We start from the raw sequence: 14805 nt of genomic DNA, 5'->3' as shown, positions 1-14805 counted from the left end.
CGCTGGGCTGTAGGTTCGTGCTTTTCAAGTCTGTCTTTGCGGCTAGGGGATATTGTTTTTTTCATTTGGTGTACATAATGACTCTTGTGAAGCAACATCGCGAGAAGTTTACCAAAACAGGTCAATTGCACGAAGTTTATGTTGAAGGTGCGCGCGTGCTTAGCATGGGACATAGCAATAGAGAGAGGCTTTCGGGCTGACGCGATAAGCAAAGCGGATTGGAAGATGAGCGACTGCCGGCTCGTTAATTTTCTCGCGCACTCAGTTGGATAGAGGAATAAAGTTAGCAAAAGAAAGCTATGTTTATTTACCCAAAGAACGTTGTTTTTCTTTAATAAATTTCGGGCCATATGAATATTTCGGTGAGCAGAGCAATTTTTTGTAACTAAAACAGTGAGAAACCATGACCTCATTTTGATGACGCTCGTCATCGGTTCCTTTGTATCAAGAGGTTAATATTGCGGCTACTGAACCTTTCCCTCTGAGTCCTGAACTTAAATCGAACGAAGTGCATTGTACATGCATCAACTAAGACTATTAATAACTTGCTGTATTTGTTTTTCAAATCTTTTATTAACAAAAAGGGTCGGTAAGGTGCCTGTAGCCGCTGCGTAGGTTGAGTTGATTTGCCTCCACTAGGAGCTGCTGATAATCTCCGCTGCTTGTTCGGCCAACAGAAGCACGGTTGCATGGGGTGTGCTTGACAGTGCAAAGGGAATGACCGATGCGTCCACGACGCGCAGCCTTTCTGTGCCCTTAACCCTGCAACAAAATTGACTGCGTTATATCAGCCCTTATAGTGGTCTCAAAAGCAAATCTGCAGCTCGAACGTCAATCCTGTGGCTCAGCTTCACCGCAACTCACTAAATTGACCAACCCATGCAGCCATACAAAAAATTTGGCGAATGGCAATGTCACGAATATGATTCGACTCAATAGGTCGGTCTGCGCTGTGGTATTACGCAGTGAAAGCGTGACGTTCTGCCTTGCGCAATGCTACAGCGCAGATCACGTTTTTAGTGGTATATATACGTTACTGACATTCCCCGACCTTGCTTTGCTGGCGGCATAGATTGTTGGCGGCTCTGGTTCATAGTTGTGAAGCTGAACCAACCTTATTACCTCACAATGTGGGCAGGTCCTCGATTATAGTGCGGAAACATGCCATTGTAGTGCGCCGCAACAGAGAAGCGCGCACTCTAATTTACATTCATGAAACAGCCGTTGACCGCTTCAAAACTTGCAGCCACTATGGCTCACACTCGCAGCTGCCTCCGGTAGTCATGCAAACATCGGCGGGCGCGGTTTTCTCAGTAATACTTCTCGCAAGAATACACGTGCTGACATCTGCCGCGTGGTGGTCTTACCAGTGTGGCGTCACAACTGCCGTGACCAAACACCGAATGGAGGATGGCAAAAAAAAGCAGAACTTTTGAGCGAATATTTCTGGAATTCGTGAAAAGAAGAGCTCAAGCCAACGTGCGACGACTTTCAGTTTGTGGATCGACCGTATAGGAAGCTCACAAGTCCCTGCAGCTCTTCATTATGCCTCCATTGCTTGAGTAACGTTGGAGCGTCGATAGCTCCAAGAAACGTCATGTCGTCCTGGTCTTCAGTTACGGAGCGCTCGACAGGATCGCGAGAAGAACAGTCGGCGTCCGATTGTTGTTAGCCCGACTTGCAAGCAAAAATCGGGTAATACTTCTTAAGTCCAATGTAGGCTGCCGGGAGTTGTACGTCATGTGCAGTTCCCCAAATTGAACATCCAACAAAGGGAGTCATGGTCGCTGACAGCTTGAAAGAAACGGCCGTAAAGTTATGGTCGAAATTTGAAACGGCCCCTGCAACACTTATTCATCTCTTTTCAACATCTTTTCAACGCTTTTAAAACAACGCTTTTAAAACCGTTATTTACATTATGTGACCGCGAAATGCAGGGGCCATTTAGAAGATGGTTATCTCTTGTTCTTTTCAGGGTGCTTATATAACGTCACAGAAGAAATACCGCCGCTATTGCAGCGCTTCCTTTCAGTAGTACCAAGAAAAGCATTCGATGGCCGCTTTGAGGACATCGTAACAAAAACAGAGCAGTGGGCTAATAAGTTACCTTCTGGCGGGAGCAAATCACTGAGTAGTTTCGTGTCGGCAATGCTTCGAGTCACGAAAGAAATGAAACAGAGAAGTGCTTATCAGCCCAGCTGGAAGGCCCCCTAACAGAACCCCCCCCCCCCCCCCCTTCCCCCGTACGATAAGCAGACATTCTTCTCTGTGAATGAATAGTTTGACTCCGCGCGAGTTAACGTCCGGCTTGCTTTCAGCAAAGAGTCTGTCCGCCGCTTGCAGTGACGGGAGCGGTTATGAAACCAACGTCTCTCGGCTGCGTATTGTTACGAATCCGCCAGCGCCGCCGTACCTTCCCGCATCACTCCTCGGCTGGGCGGCGAAGCCACTGCGTGCGCCTTTCAGCCGTCAGGCGCCAGCATGTTCATTCAAGTTTCGACAAGCCGGGCCAGCCGCCTCGCTTTCAACGAGCTTCAAACTTCGACGGTTGCCGGCCCGGCGGGGCACGTTTCAACGCGTTTCAAGGACACAGAGGCCCCGTCGATCGCAGTGGAGTCCTCCTCTATCCCCTCTCTCGGACTCAACGTGCGCCGAGGCTACCGACTGTCACGAACTCTGGAAAGAGCGTTGTGTGCGTCTGTGACGTTCGTGGCGTGTTGCCACTTGTTGGCGTTTTGACCGTTACGGCTTTTTGGTATAAATAGAAGCCGCCCAAGCGCTGTAACTCATTCCTGTTTGAGCAGCGAATCCATGCTGTCGCTCTGCTCGAGTTCTGTATTGTAACCTCGCCCGTCGGGGCATTGTTCTTTGGCTTCGGCTCACCTCTTGCTATGAAGTAAACAGTTACGTTAGCCTTCGGCTTTTGGACTTCTTCACGGCTGCAACAGCGGCTGGCCGCTCGCATCATACACGCTACCACTCGTATGTCGGAGGCCAGGGAGCTCGGATCGGGTGCCCCCACTCGGTCGCAACAGTATGGATCTTCGCCACAGCGTCGTAGTGAAAATGGGGCCAGTGCAGGCGGTGTTTGTAAATGACGTCGCAGGAGCTAGAAGCCAGCCTGATTATTGTCGGGCCAAACGAAGGTGGCGTCATTACGGGTGAATTAAGTTAGGTGGACTGCGTCGCGGGTTTCTGAGGAGCGCCGGTAGCAAGAGCAGACTCCGTGAAATCGTTGAACGGCTCGTTTCGCTACAGGCGGCGGGAAGTTGAAGACCGGGGCTACCTTCTCGAGATCAGAATTGATGCTTCCGTGGCTTATCTAATATTTCCCCAAAGCAAAGTTCGCCTTATGCGAAACGGCATTTTACAGAGAAGCTGTTAGCCTCTCGTTGGTCGGGATTTTTCGGGCCGTTCACGTGCAGAATGGAGGTGCAAGCGAGCCGCAACCCGGAGAGCAAGAAAACAAAAAGGAAACGAAGAAACAGGTCCGAGGACACCTAAGCATTTCTAATGAGTTGGGAATGCGAAAGTATGAATGTCCAGTTGGACGCCCGAGACGGCTTGATCCCTCATCGCTTTGTCGAAGGGCTTTGTAATCTTGCTGCTTGAGAGCTTTACTTTGCGTCCCCTGAATGCTTTCGAATGGCAGCAACCTGTATCCTGCGCGTTACGTTGATGCTCGTTCCTGCCGCTGTGTTATGGGAGAATTGACGACGAGGGTGAATGTCACTGCTTCATCTTCAACTCCCCTGATCCGCGGTGTAGTGGCGTGGACGGCCACTGCCGAGTTTAGTCTCTCGCTATGGAACGCCTTGTAATATGGACCACTTCCGAAGGAGCCGTTTGTCTGTTACGGACACCGGGCGCCGGCTTTCTCGCTTAATGGATCATTTAATGCTTTCACTTCAAAAAAGCCAATAAAGTAGGAAATGAACGCCGTGCAGCCGCTAACGCGCTGTTCAAGGTCAAAAGTGACGCCTCCCCATTGGCCCGCGGGGCAAAGACCACGTGAATATCTGAAACACGAAAGCTTCATGGTCGAACGGAAGGTGGAGGGTATACAACGAGCAGCTCTGCACCTCACGTGCCGTCTGGTCGCGACGGCTGTCATTTGCCGTGCTGGTAACTTTGAAGGACGTTTGAAACCTAGGTACACGAGTTAGTTGCAAAGACTCTTGCGTGCTTTTTAACGGTTTTGATCTTTACACAGTGTGTAGCAGCTTCTCTGGCCATCCAGTCCTACAGCACAGGATGGTTCCTAATTTTTTCCCTCATTCAGAGTAAGAGAGGCTGCTGTAACAGCGTGAAGGACGAACGACAGACTTTGCAAGCGTTTCTCTCAAGCGGACGAGAGTACACTGTAACATCATCAAGGTGTGTCAGTAATATCTACCATATGGGTCCGGTTAAAATGCTGTCCAGTATTTTAAACGTTGAACATAACGCGAAAGGGGGACTGCAATCTTAGATGCGGGGTTACGAAGGTCGTCTTCTCGTGGTCCCATTCATTAACCCACGGAGCCGTGCATTAAGCGCAATCTTCCGTAGCCCACTTTTTAAATATATCGAGGTAAAGTAGTGGACATGACGAAATCTGTCCAGAAGTCGCCGATCAGCGGCAACGGGTACATGCTATTTCGGGTAACTTGATTAAGTCTTCTGTAGTTGACACAGGTTAACCTTCTTTTTAAATAAAAGGCTGGACGACACCCACGCCTTCGAGACGGCTGGATGACATCATCTCGGCAAACCTGCTATACTTGGCTCCTAATTACGCCGTCTTGTTCGCCAGATTCAGGATGCGGATCCTGATGAGGTCTTATAGCTTCATCAGCAATGATGCCGTACTTCGTCGGTGGTCTTGCGCATGTGCAGCGCGAGCAATGTTGTTATGGGGTCAGGAAGCTGTAATTGATGTGAATGAGGGATTAGGGCGGGTCTTGCTGTGTGCGGTACCTTGCAATGCAAAACAGTCTTCGTTGTCATCGATTCATTGATTGTGGGGTTTAACGCGCCGACACAACGCAGGCGATGAGGCGCGCCGTAGTGGAGGGCTCCGAATTAATTTTGACCACCTGGGAATCTTTAACGTGCGCCGAAATCTAGTACACACGGGCGTTTTTGCTTTTCGCCTCTATCAGAAAAGCGGCCGCCGCGGCCGGAAATCGAACCCGCGACCTCGTGCTCAGTAGCGCAACGCCTTAGCCACTGAGCCACCGCGGCGGGTTCGTCGTCATCGATGTTCTCGACATAAGCAACTGTCACGCCTTTGGTGACCTATGGTTCGTTGCTGAGTTTCCGCAGCCTTAATTCTGTACGGCCATCAGTTGTGTGCAACCGACCTGCAGAATGCTCCATTTCGTGATCGAAGAAGACTGCATCGATACACCCTGCTGTGCCGTCAGTACTGCCACAACTTAACGGAAGCGACCATGCAGGACTGCGGCGGCCGCGGTGCGCGTCGGACTGGGTATTCCAAATGGCGATATGGGTCGACGTGGAGGTTATTAGGCATTCGCCCACATCGATGGTGTATCCCTGTTTTCTTATATCTTTGAAACACTCTGTGAGGGCGACGAAACGCCGACGAAACCGGAGTCACACATGCAGTCTCTGGCGGCACATTTCCCACAGGTGTCACCAAGTAGCCCCAGCGTACCGAATCTGAACCTCCAACCATGGCACCTGCACCTTTCCTAGGCTATCAGAGAGGGCTTTGCTGACTGTAAAGTAGTCCACATCAGTCCTGCAAAACTATCACTTTGTGTCCGTCTGCATGAAAGGAAAGGTCACCCCTTCAATCTTCGGTGATAACCATCCTGATTGTTGTGTTACCCGTCGATGGTGGCGTGCTTCATTGGAATATTGAACCGTGCTTGCAAGGAAGCTGCGAGTGGTCTACATGGTCTGCGCTGGTGAATGTCCCTTGCAGCTGCTCATAGAATGCGACCCAAGTCAATAGATAAGTTTGCTTTGCTGGTCTCAGACCAGTTTCTGGCACTGTTGCCTAGCGAAAAGCAGGCATTGTGGATTTCCTCTTGAGATCCAAACTCATTGAAAGATGCGACGTAATCCTGAGGACAGTCATCACTGTCCTTGAAAGACATCGCCGTAGTAGCCATTGTAAGTGAACTGCATGACTGCTGAAATGTCATTGTGACACAATGTATAGCACCATTATTCGCAATTCAAGAGCTTACAAGTTCTTCTGATTGCAGAGCAGGGAAGGACAACCAACTCAAAAAGCAGACCGAGTTGACACGACCACTCCGATGTGTGCCAACAGGACAAGGAAATTCAAGGGCACCGTGAGGGGTCGCGGGAATTGGGCGGAGGTACGTAATTAGTAGCGATAATGTCGCGTACTAGAAATACGTGTTTCTATCGACAAACTTAAGTCTCATTGAGTACGGAAACCAAGAGCAGCGGTGGCTTGATGAAGAAGCCCTCCAACAGAGAGTTCCATCTGCCGGCAATGGCGATATCTCTTTACGCCGGAGAGTGCCTTCTACCACCAACAGTTAATTTTGGCACCATTGCTTTCACTGCTTGGCACGGGCGTTGTAAGCTCCTTCCTCGCCGTTATGTTCGTTGTAGGGCACGAGACTATGGCGGGCCCTACAACGACGAAATTTGAAAGTTGCATTGCTTCAAGAACTGTATACATGAATCGCCCCTCTCAAATGAGCGAAACAGTTTTGACATAAACCAAAACAAATTCAACAAACTGATGAGTTAAAGGAGCCATTAAGAGAAAATACAACTTCGTGTAATTTGAAAGAACTAAGATTCAGTATCTCACCCAGCTCCATTAGAGCCCCAAAAGATGTTTTTTAACGAAAAAAAAGCAAGAAGAATTTAAAAACTTTCAAATTTTGCGCGACAGTGACGTGTTATGAGCAAGAATGACGTCATACGGGCCAACAATAAGACATAATTTTCAGTGCGTTAACTGCCCGTTAGCATTCAAGTGATGCGGTCAAATGGAACTAGAGGCCCCATTACAGACGTCCAGTCATGTGTCGTCGCGACAGGTCAGATAGGCGGCCGCCAATCGCACAAACAAGGTTCCGTGATGTCATAGAAAAATTGCGGGAAATTGGCTAGGGGGTCGCGACTGCTTCGCACGTTTTCTTTAATATCTCCTATATTTGTTCGAAGACTGCGATGATATTGGTACCATTGTTATCGGGACTAAGCAGTCTTTCTAATAAACCCAACTTGTATTTTGTCTCCATGGCTCCTTTAACAAAGGAGAATTTTCATCTTTGCAAAACCCTCCAGATTCAATTCATTGCGTGAAGAGAACTTTCTATAGAAATTAGTGGCAATCTCTTCCGGGTGATATGCGTACGTGCCTACCTACGTACAGGTGCCATCAGAAGTAATTGGATAGGAGCGCCGCATAGGAGCGCCTTATAGCTGCACCGGCGGTAAACAAAAGGACGAGAACACGCATGCGCGCCTGTCAACGGTGATAGCTCATCTATACGTCTCAAACCACTTCTTTAACCTGACTTCGAGCATTGTTCACAGCACACTGGTTTCTGCAAGCTGATGGCGCTGATAGCTGAGACGCACCTCTGATGGCGCTGATAGCTGAGACGCACCCGGAAGAGTCTCTGGCACACTTACAGTGCAAGCGAGCTGCTGGAGAACTTTCGCGCTATCACAGGAACCTGCAGTGACAGTTTTAAAGACGATAGCCTTTCTTGGGCAACTTGAACACGAAAGTTTTAGTCTGCCTGTATGTATGTCTGTCTGTCTGTCTGTCTGTCTGTTTGTCTGTCTGCCCCTCGATTCAGTCACCCGGCCAAAGTGAAACAGATGCTGAACAATAGGTTTATATACCCACAGCCAAATATAAACGGCTATGTTCGGTGGCAATGTTCATACGGGTAGACATTTTTGAGCCAAAACAAAATATTACGCGTATCTGGGCAAGACATCAATACATAAATGATATTCGCAGTGTTTTCTTTGTTTAAAATACACGGATGGTTGATTTTATGAAAGATACAAAATGAAATACAAAATATTGAAATAATGGTTGAAATAATGAAATACAAAAGCGGTCGCCCGCAGTTTCCCTAGCGGAATTTTAAACACTTGGAACGCACGTGGAGTAAGTAGGGTGCCTCGATTGGAGTAAGTAGGGTGCCCCGCCATACGGCAGCGCTGATCGAGCCATTCGGCGGGGAGCAGTGCAACACGGTAAATTTGAATTGACTAAAGCAAACCTGTAGCGTGTTTATCTCGGGAGGAGCGAGACGGGAGAGGAACAGCATGAGAAGTGAGCGGAGAAGAAAAGGGAGACATTTACTTGGCAGGGGCGCCAGACGACTCTCGTCTTTCATGGAAATTTGCAACAAAGTGAGCAGATACGCGGCCAATTTCTTTTTCAGATATTTTTAGGTGTGTATGTAATCGGCGCCATCTCTGAGACCAGTAAGTTGCGAACAATCCTCGAAGCCAGCTTAAATGAAGTGGTTTGAGAAATATAGATGGCCCATCGCAGTCGGCAGGCGCGCATGCGAGTTCTCGTCCTTTCGGTTACCGCCGATGCAGCTACACCGCGCTCCGATACTGTTAGGTCACAGCTCCCGTGTTCCAGTTTCTTCTGACGGCCCCTGTACATACATACATACATACATACATACATACATACATACATACATACATACATACATACATACATACATACATACATACATACATACATACATACATACATACATACGTACGTACGTACGTACGTACGTACGTACATACGTGCATACATACATACATACATACATACATACATACATACATACATACATACATACATACATACATACATACATACATACATACATACATACATACATACATACATACATATACATACATACATACGCCGAACCTATGTCTGAGTGGGGATACATACATGACGAAGCATTAGTTGAGCACTGTACCTGAAGGAGGCATCTACCACGGCTGACGGGTCAGTAGGGTCGCCCATGGCTGCTGTACCTACCGGGTGATGGAGTGACCCTGCCGCAGCGCGTGCCCAGCACTGGAGGTAGTCGCTGTTTGGTGTAGAAGAGTCTAGGTGCGAGCAGTGCCGCAGCCGGGGAAAATGCGGCGATACCCCCAGCTGAGCCATCGCGCCGTCCGAAGTCAGCGCCAGAGCTGTTTGCATTGCTTAGAAAAAACAACAAAAAAATGAGACAGCTGGGCGAGATTAATCGCATGTATACGAGTTTGGCGCTCAGTCGAGGACCACTTCTGTCTGCCACACAGTGAACACACTTATTTTCTGGAAGAATTAGGGCTCACAATGGTTGGTACACGTGGAAAGAATTGTGTTCTCTAAGCAGCTGGTGCCGAGCAGATGTTCTTAGAGGTATTATTCGTAGTTAGGTTCAATACGACACAGTCAGCTTGCGTTCAACCTGTCTAACCTTAAATACAGGAATGCCAGACTCTGCGCGCATTAAATGCCCGCTTCCTTAAAGCACAGGATATGAATAAGCTTCCTCATTGCGCTTAATGTTCATCCAGAACTGCTTTGCAGTTTACATGGTCACACTTGCTATAGGACGTAGAACAAAACAAGTAGTTAGAAGAAGCGATGTCGTACCTCAGTGACTACACAGGACTTCCCAACCCGCGCAACGAAGGGTTCGTACGTGGATATAAAAAATGCCTGACGATTACGATACCCCCCGAATGCGAAATTTGTGCGTAGCACGAACTGCAGTGTTCTAGGTCAAGGCGCCTAGCTGCTGAGTCTCAGGAAGAGATCGCGTGATCAGCGACGCACGGCAGCACGCGCTACTCCGCCGTTATCTCGCAGCGCGTCGGCGCAACCGAGCATGTTTTGTAAATCGTGTTTGAACCTCCTGCACAAACGTCACGCTGTTTGGATGACCACGTAAGGAGGACGACAACGAAGGACCCGAAGGACCGATGAACGGGCAGCACGCAGAACTTGAAGGAACAAGACGTTTGCTTTCATGGATGCCTCGTTTTGCGCTTCCTTTCTCAGGCGCCACTAGACGCGAAGGACGGTTTTCGCACACGTGTCCGGCGCGAACTTGGCAACTGCCCTGCCCCTCACACTTTCGGAGGAGCGTCTCGCGCCACCTCGGCAAACAACAGCGCCGCCGTGAAACCACAGTAGCGGCCGCAAATGTGCTTGCGCGCTAAAAAATGATGCGTAATCATAATCAATGAAGGGACACGAAAAGAAAAGGCCAAAACCGTTCAGCACATCCCCGCAGAGACATCGGTTCGGCGTCCTGCTGTGTCTGGGGGGCGAGCTTGATAGGAGCGGTGAAACGACGAGGCCTCTTCTGCAGCGAAGTGAAGTCTTTGGCGATCACGACTACTTGGAGTTGGGTTATCCAAGACCCAGGTAAGCAGATGGGTGGTGGTGAGCGGGGGCCGACGCTGGACGGCTCCACGTAGCTGAGGGCGGGACCGCTAAGGTTCCAGTGAAAGCCCCACGGGCGACACAGGCTATCCCGAAGCCCCGCCGTGTGCACGAGCGCGAAAGAGACGACCGTACGACGATGGCCGAACACATTGCACCTTAGTATGTATGCGCTCATTAAAGGGACAATAACTGGAAATTAGCACGAAGGGACTTCCCATCTTTCTAAGACGCCAACCTCAAACGAAACTATTCTAACACTCCTCTCCGTGTTAAGACCCAGTTTTAATCTCTACTATAGCAACAGGTTTCTGCCATCATTGTGTAGTTAACAGATCATCGATGAAAACTCGTACCAGCAATACGCAAAAGGTGCGGTCAATGGCACCCGTGACGTTATCTACGCGAATTCTGTATAACACTGACGCTTACTTTCCTACTGGGCCTGTGAGCCTTATCATATTTTTATAGCTGAATAGATAGGAAGATTATACACTGATTAAACTCGACTGAAACCTTCCGCCAGGCGAGCAAAAATGGTCAAATAATAGAAAAAGAAACATGACCGAGCATAAGAAATGCCTACCATTGGCCACGCAGCGAATGTCGTGCTGGTCGCTGAAATACTGTGGATTGATGTTCGGAGGGTCCTTCGCGTTCCTTGTGTTCAAAGTGATCCGGCCAGTTGATTTTGGATGAAGGCAGGTGGCTAGCAGTAGGAATCCTTCCTTGTTACTATCGTTCATTCCAGGAAAAGAAGCACTGATGTCCTGGGCAAAAGATGAATGCGGTTAGAGACGAACACGCCAAAGCATATTAAAGGTAATAAGGCTCCGAGCATGCAAATCTTCAGTTTCCATGTAGTCTACGTAGAAAAAGTCTATGTAGTTGCGATGCAACCTTTTAGACTGACTGTCCGTAAAGTCGCTACAATAGAATACGCACTAGACCAGAGTACCTCAATGTAAAGTTTGCATAGCTAATCTGTTTAAGCCGTGTAGCAGTCTCTCGGTATATGACACGGGGCCTCAGGGAAATCTGTGATATGAACCTGAGGCAGCGTCGGGACGCCGCCCACCCCTTTTAGAGCGAATCTGTAAGCCCCTACGTGGCCGGAATTTTTCGTGGTGGTGTCCACACTGAAAAACCGGTGACTCTCGCGCTTCTTTTTTGTGTGTGTTTTATTTTTTATTTTTATTTTTCGATACACGTGCCGCTATGGAATACGTTGCAGGCAGTGGTAATCGAGCGCGCGCGCAGGGTTAGCTGCTTTGTGTGTGCAATTTGTGGAGCGGAGTGCGCACACCGCTTTGGATAGGCCACGCAATGATAGGCCTCCTTAAGAGCAGCGTGAATGCGAAAACAGCAAAAAAAAAAGCTGTGGTTTATTCCTCTGTCATAGGAATCGGTAAGACACGAAAGTTGAATGTGCAGCGAAATCTGCAGCTGAGCATGATTTGCTGGTCGGCGGCTGTCTTGTGGGTGTGCTTGGTGAGAGACATCCTGCCGGCGGGTCGCTTCGGCAAAGGTATACAGTCATGTCTCGTTAATATAAACCCGTTAATATGGATACCCCGCCATATGGACGAAATTTTTGGCATCCGGTCTGTCACCATGCAATTCTGCCCCGTTAATATAGAAACCCGCAGTCTGGACTATGGACGGCTATTTTGGGGACGAATTGGCAATTACAAGCATTTTTGTCTCGTTATTATGGACACGGGTCCACAAAACAGGAAGTAGAAAAAATGACGGGTGACCCCCAGAGGCCCCAGCGCGTGCTAGGAATTCACTGTTGGCTGAAGCATGCATTTAACCCGAAACGCTCTTCCTTCCAGTACCATCAAATTAGATCGAGAACATCCATGATCAGTGAACAACACTCTAGGGTAGTGACGACGGGGTGACACCCTTTCCCTATCAAACAAGACTTCCCTACACGGCATATGCCGGAAAGAGCAGGTCCTGGGACTCAGGACAAGATAACAGGACGGCAATAGTTCGTGAAAATATTCGCTGCAAATAACTGGCAAGGCTGTAAGCTCATCAACAGCCGGGTGCAAAAAGCCCAGATAAAGAAGCAGTAGCCTTCTTGGAAATAGAGAACGAGACCAACGCCTTGGAGCCTGTGAGAGACGAGAAGATCCTGGAGCTTGTCGGCGGATCCGCTCAACAGTTACATCAACTCGGAGAAAGCTTTGTGTCGACAGGAGCAGTCAACGGGGAAGACAGACCAACCGTTACTCGATGTGAAGCTCGCCGTGGCTTTCAGACAGCTATCGCATACCTTGAACAGAAGAGACGCGCAGAATACCCATTTCAAGTACCCTACGTGGTGCGCTTTCTGGACACTGATATGACGGATCTTCTGGACACTGATATGACGGACACTGATATGCAATCTTTCTGTATCCGGGAATAAAGCACTTTGGTGTTAAAATAACAGGCACCAGCGGCTTGATGTGAAAGTTGATGAACTTCGTTCCCAGAAGCTCGGCGAAAGCGCTAAGCCAGGAGCACCCCATTGTTCCTGCTCAGCGCCATAGGCAACACCGGCAGGATGTTGTCAGGAAGCCATCACAGCCTTCCCCAACGACGAAAAGCCATTATAACTGCCGTTACTGTAAACTGATGGAAGGTTTCATAACCCAAATCATCAGGTGTAGTCATTTTGTAAATGCTCCACTAGACATTCACCTTCGCGGGGCTGAGATAGAGAATCAGTTTATTTTTTTACCTTCCCAATTAGCAGTAGTAGTGACTGTTTTTTGCTATAACGGGCATAAAATTACCAGCATTGCACCACCTAAGCTACACCATACAGTATAAAAAAGACGGAAAGTCACCACTCATCACTAAGCCCCGTGGTTCTGCAAAAACTCCAGGAGGAGATGAGACACGCCACGCCGTACAACCGACAGACCCGTAGAAAAATGATGTCGACTGTAGCAGTATGTGGTACTCTTAGTCTCCGGAGATCCCGAAAAGAGCACCCCTACCCCGCCCCGTCTGTGATTTTAATGACGGGTGTATACAAAACCACTCGTGTGTGTGACACTTAGTGCATGGTACAGAACGCCATGGGTTTCAGTTTATCTCGATGCTCCCTCACAGTCCTCCTGATGAACCCCAGCTGTTGTATAAGCCGGTTAAGCCCAAAATCTTCAAATATTATTTCATTGTTATACAATAAAACCTCATCTCAAATTACTTACGCGTTTCTCTGAAGCCAACGTCATCCCGTAGCTGACAGAGGCGGCATTACCGAACTCCACCCCCGACGCAATGGTTTAATGATTCGTTCACAGTGAACGGGGGTTATGCGGCAGCAGGGAATAGCTAGAACATGAAACAGCTGTGGAATGGCGACGTGCCGAATGGCAACATGAATGCGTACAGTCCTCTGAGAGGACTTTGAAAGGCATCTGCTACGACAGACTGCAAAAAAGTATGCTTTTCAGACATTTATTACATAATAAATTCTCGCCACTGCGGAATATTTCCTTGTGAAGACGATGAAGTATTAAAGAAATATGTTTTTCTCCTTTTGTGGTGTGACCACCCACGGAACATTTCTGTGAAAGGGCTGGGCTATGCATAATTACTACGTAATTTTAAAAACACATTTCTTACAGATAATGCTTACGCAGACAGATTTCTATAGAATCGGTAATAATTTATTGTGGTCCTACGTGGCTGTGTGTTCCTTTACAGCAGCAAATAAAAATAAAAAAATTGGAGATATGAATGTACATTAAAAGGCTGAAGAGGTGCAAAGCAGATATGGGTGGTTGTTACCCACTTATGGCCTGGGGTTCTCCATGTAGATCGTAACACAATGAGCAATGGAACGACCCTGCGCGATACCGAAGGTGAAGCCGTGACGTCGATGCAAGAGCCTCTTCGCGGCTACGGATGGAAGTAAGCGGGTGGTTAACATGACGGGAGTGCGGTCATAGTAGGGGAGGTGGCTAAACGTTTAGCAGGTGGATAACTGCAATTGTTTTCAAACTTCTCCCTCTTACGAGCAGTAGGTGGCCTGCCTGAAAAGTCCGGACCCTGGGACCCAAGCGAATACTGGTAAAGAGGGCCTGGACTGCCAGCCAAGGCCAGGGCATCCCGTACTAGGAACGCCCCCCAACGGGCGGGTGCCCTAACAGCAGCACCAGCGCTCGTGAAATAAACATTTATTCCTCCTCCCCCTTTCGAACTGGAGTTAGCAAACTTGTGCGTTTATTAACGTGATTAAACTACGTAGGGTTATAGATTATCCTACTGGAGAAACGTGGAGCAATTGAAAAAAAAAATTTACCGTCTTCCCGTGGGGGGAACCCTGAGGAGGATGCGAAGCAGCAGTGGGGGTTGGTTGGTGTGTAAGTAGA

The 14805-nt window shown here is 48.5% G+C and overlaps 1 protein-coding gene across 1 annotated transcript in view; it reads right to left on the bottom strand.

Moving 5' to 3' along the window:
* Positions 1–576: 576 nt before the first annotated feature.
* LOC144171507 (alcohol dehydrogenase [acceptor]-like) overlaps positions 577–14805 on the bottom strand; it is a 61982-nt gene continuing 47753 nt past the window's right edge. Inside the window, exons 10-12 of the mRNA XM_077700979.1 lie at positions 11010–11193; positions 8961–9189; positions 577–762 (exon numbers count right to left, since the gene is read on the bottom strand). Of these exons, the coding sequence (XP_077557105.1) occupies positions 636–762; positions 8961–9189; positions 11010–11193 (540 nt within the window). The 3' untranslated portion in view covers positions 577–635. The remainder of the gene's footprint in view (positions 763–8960; positions 9190–11009; positions 11194–14805) is intronic.

This window comes from Haemaphysalis longicornis, unplaced genomic scaffold (genome assembly GCF_048455015.1).
Source record: "Haemaphysalis longicornis isolate Haplotype H1 unplaced genomic scaffold, Haemaphysalis longicornis Haplotype H1 scaffold_1, whole genome shotgun sequence".
NCBI lineage: Eukaryota > Metazoa > Arthropoda > Arachnida > Ixodida > Ixodidae > Haemaphysalis > Haemaphysalis longicornis.
This window is presented reverse-complemented; position numbering and strand designations above follow the sequence as displayed.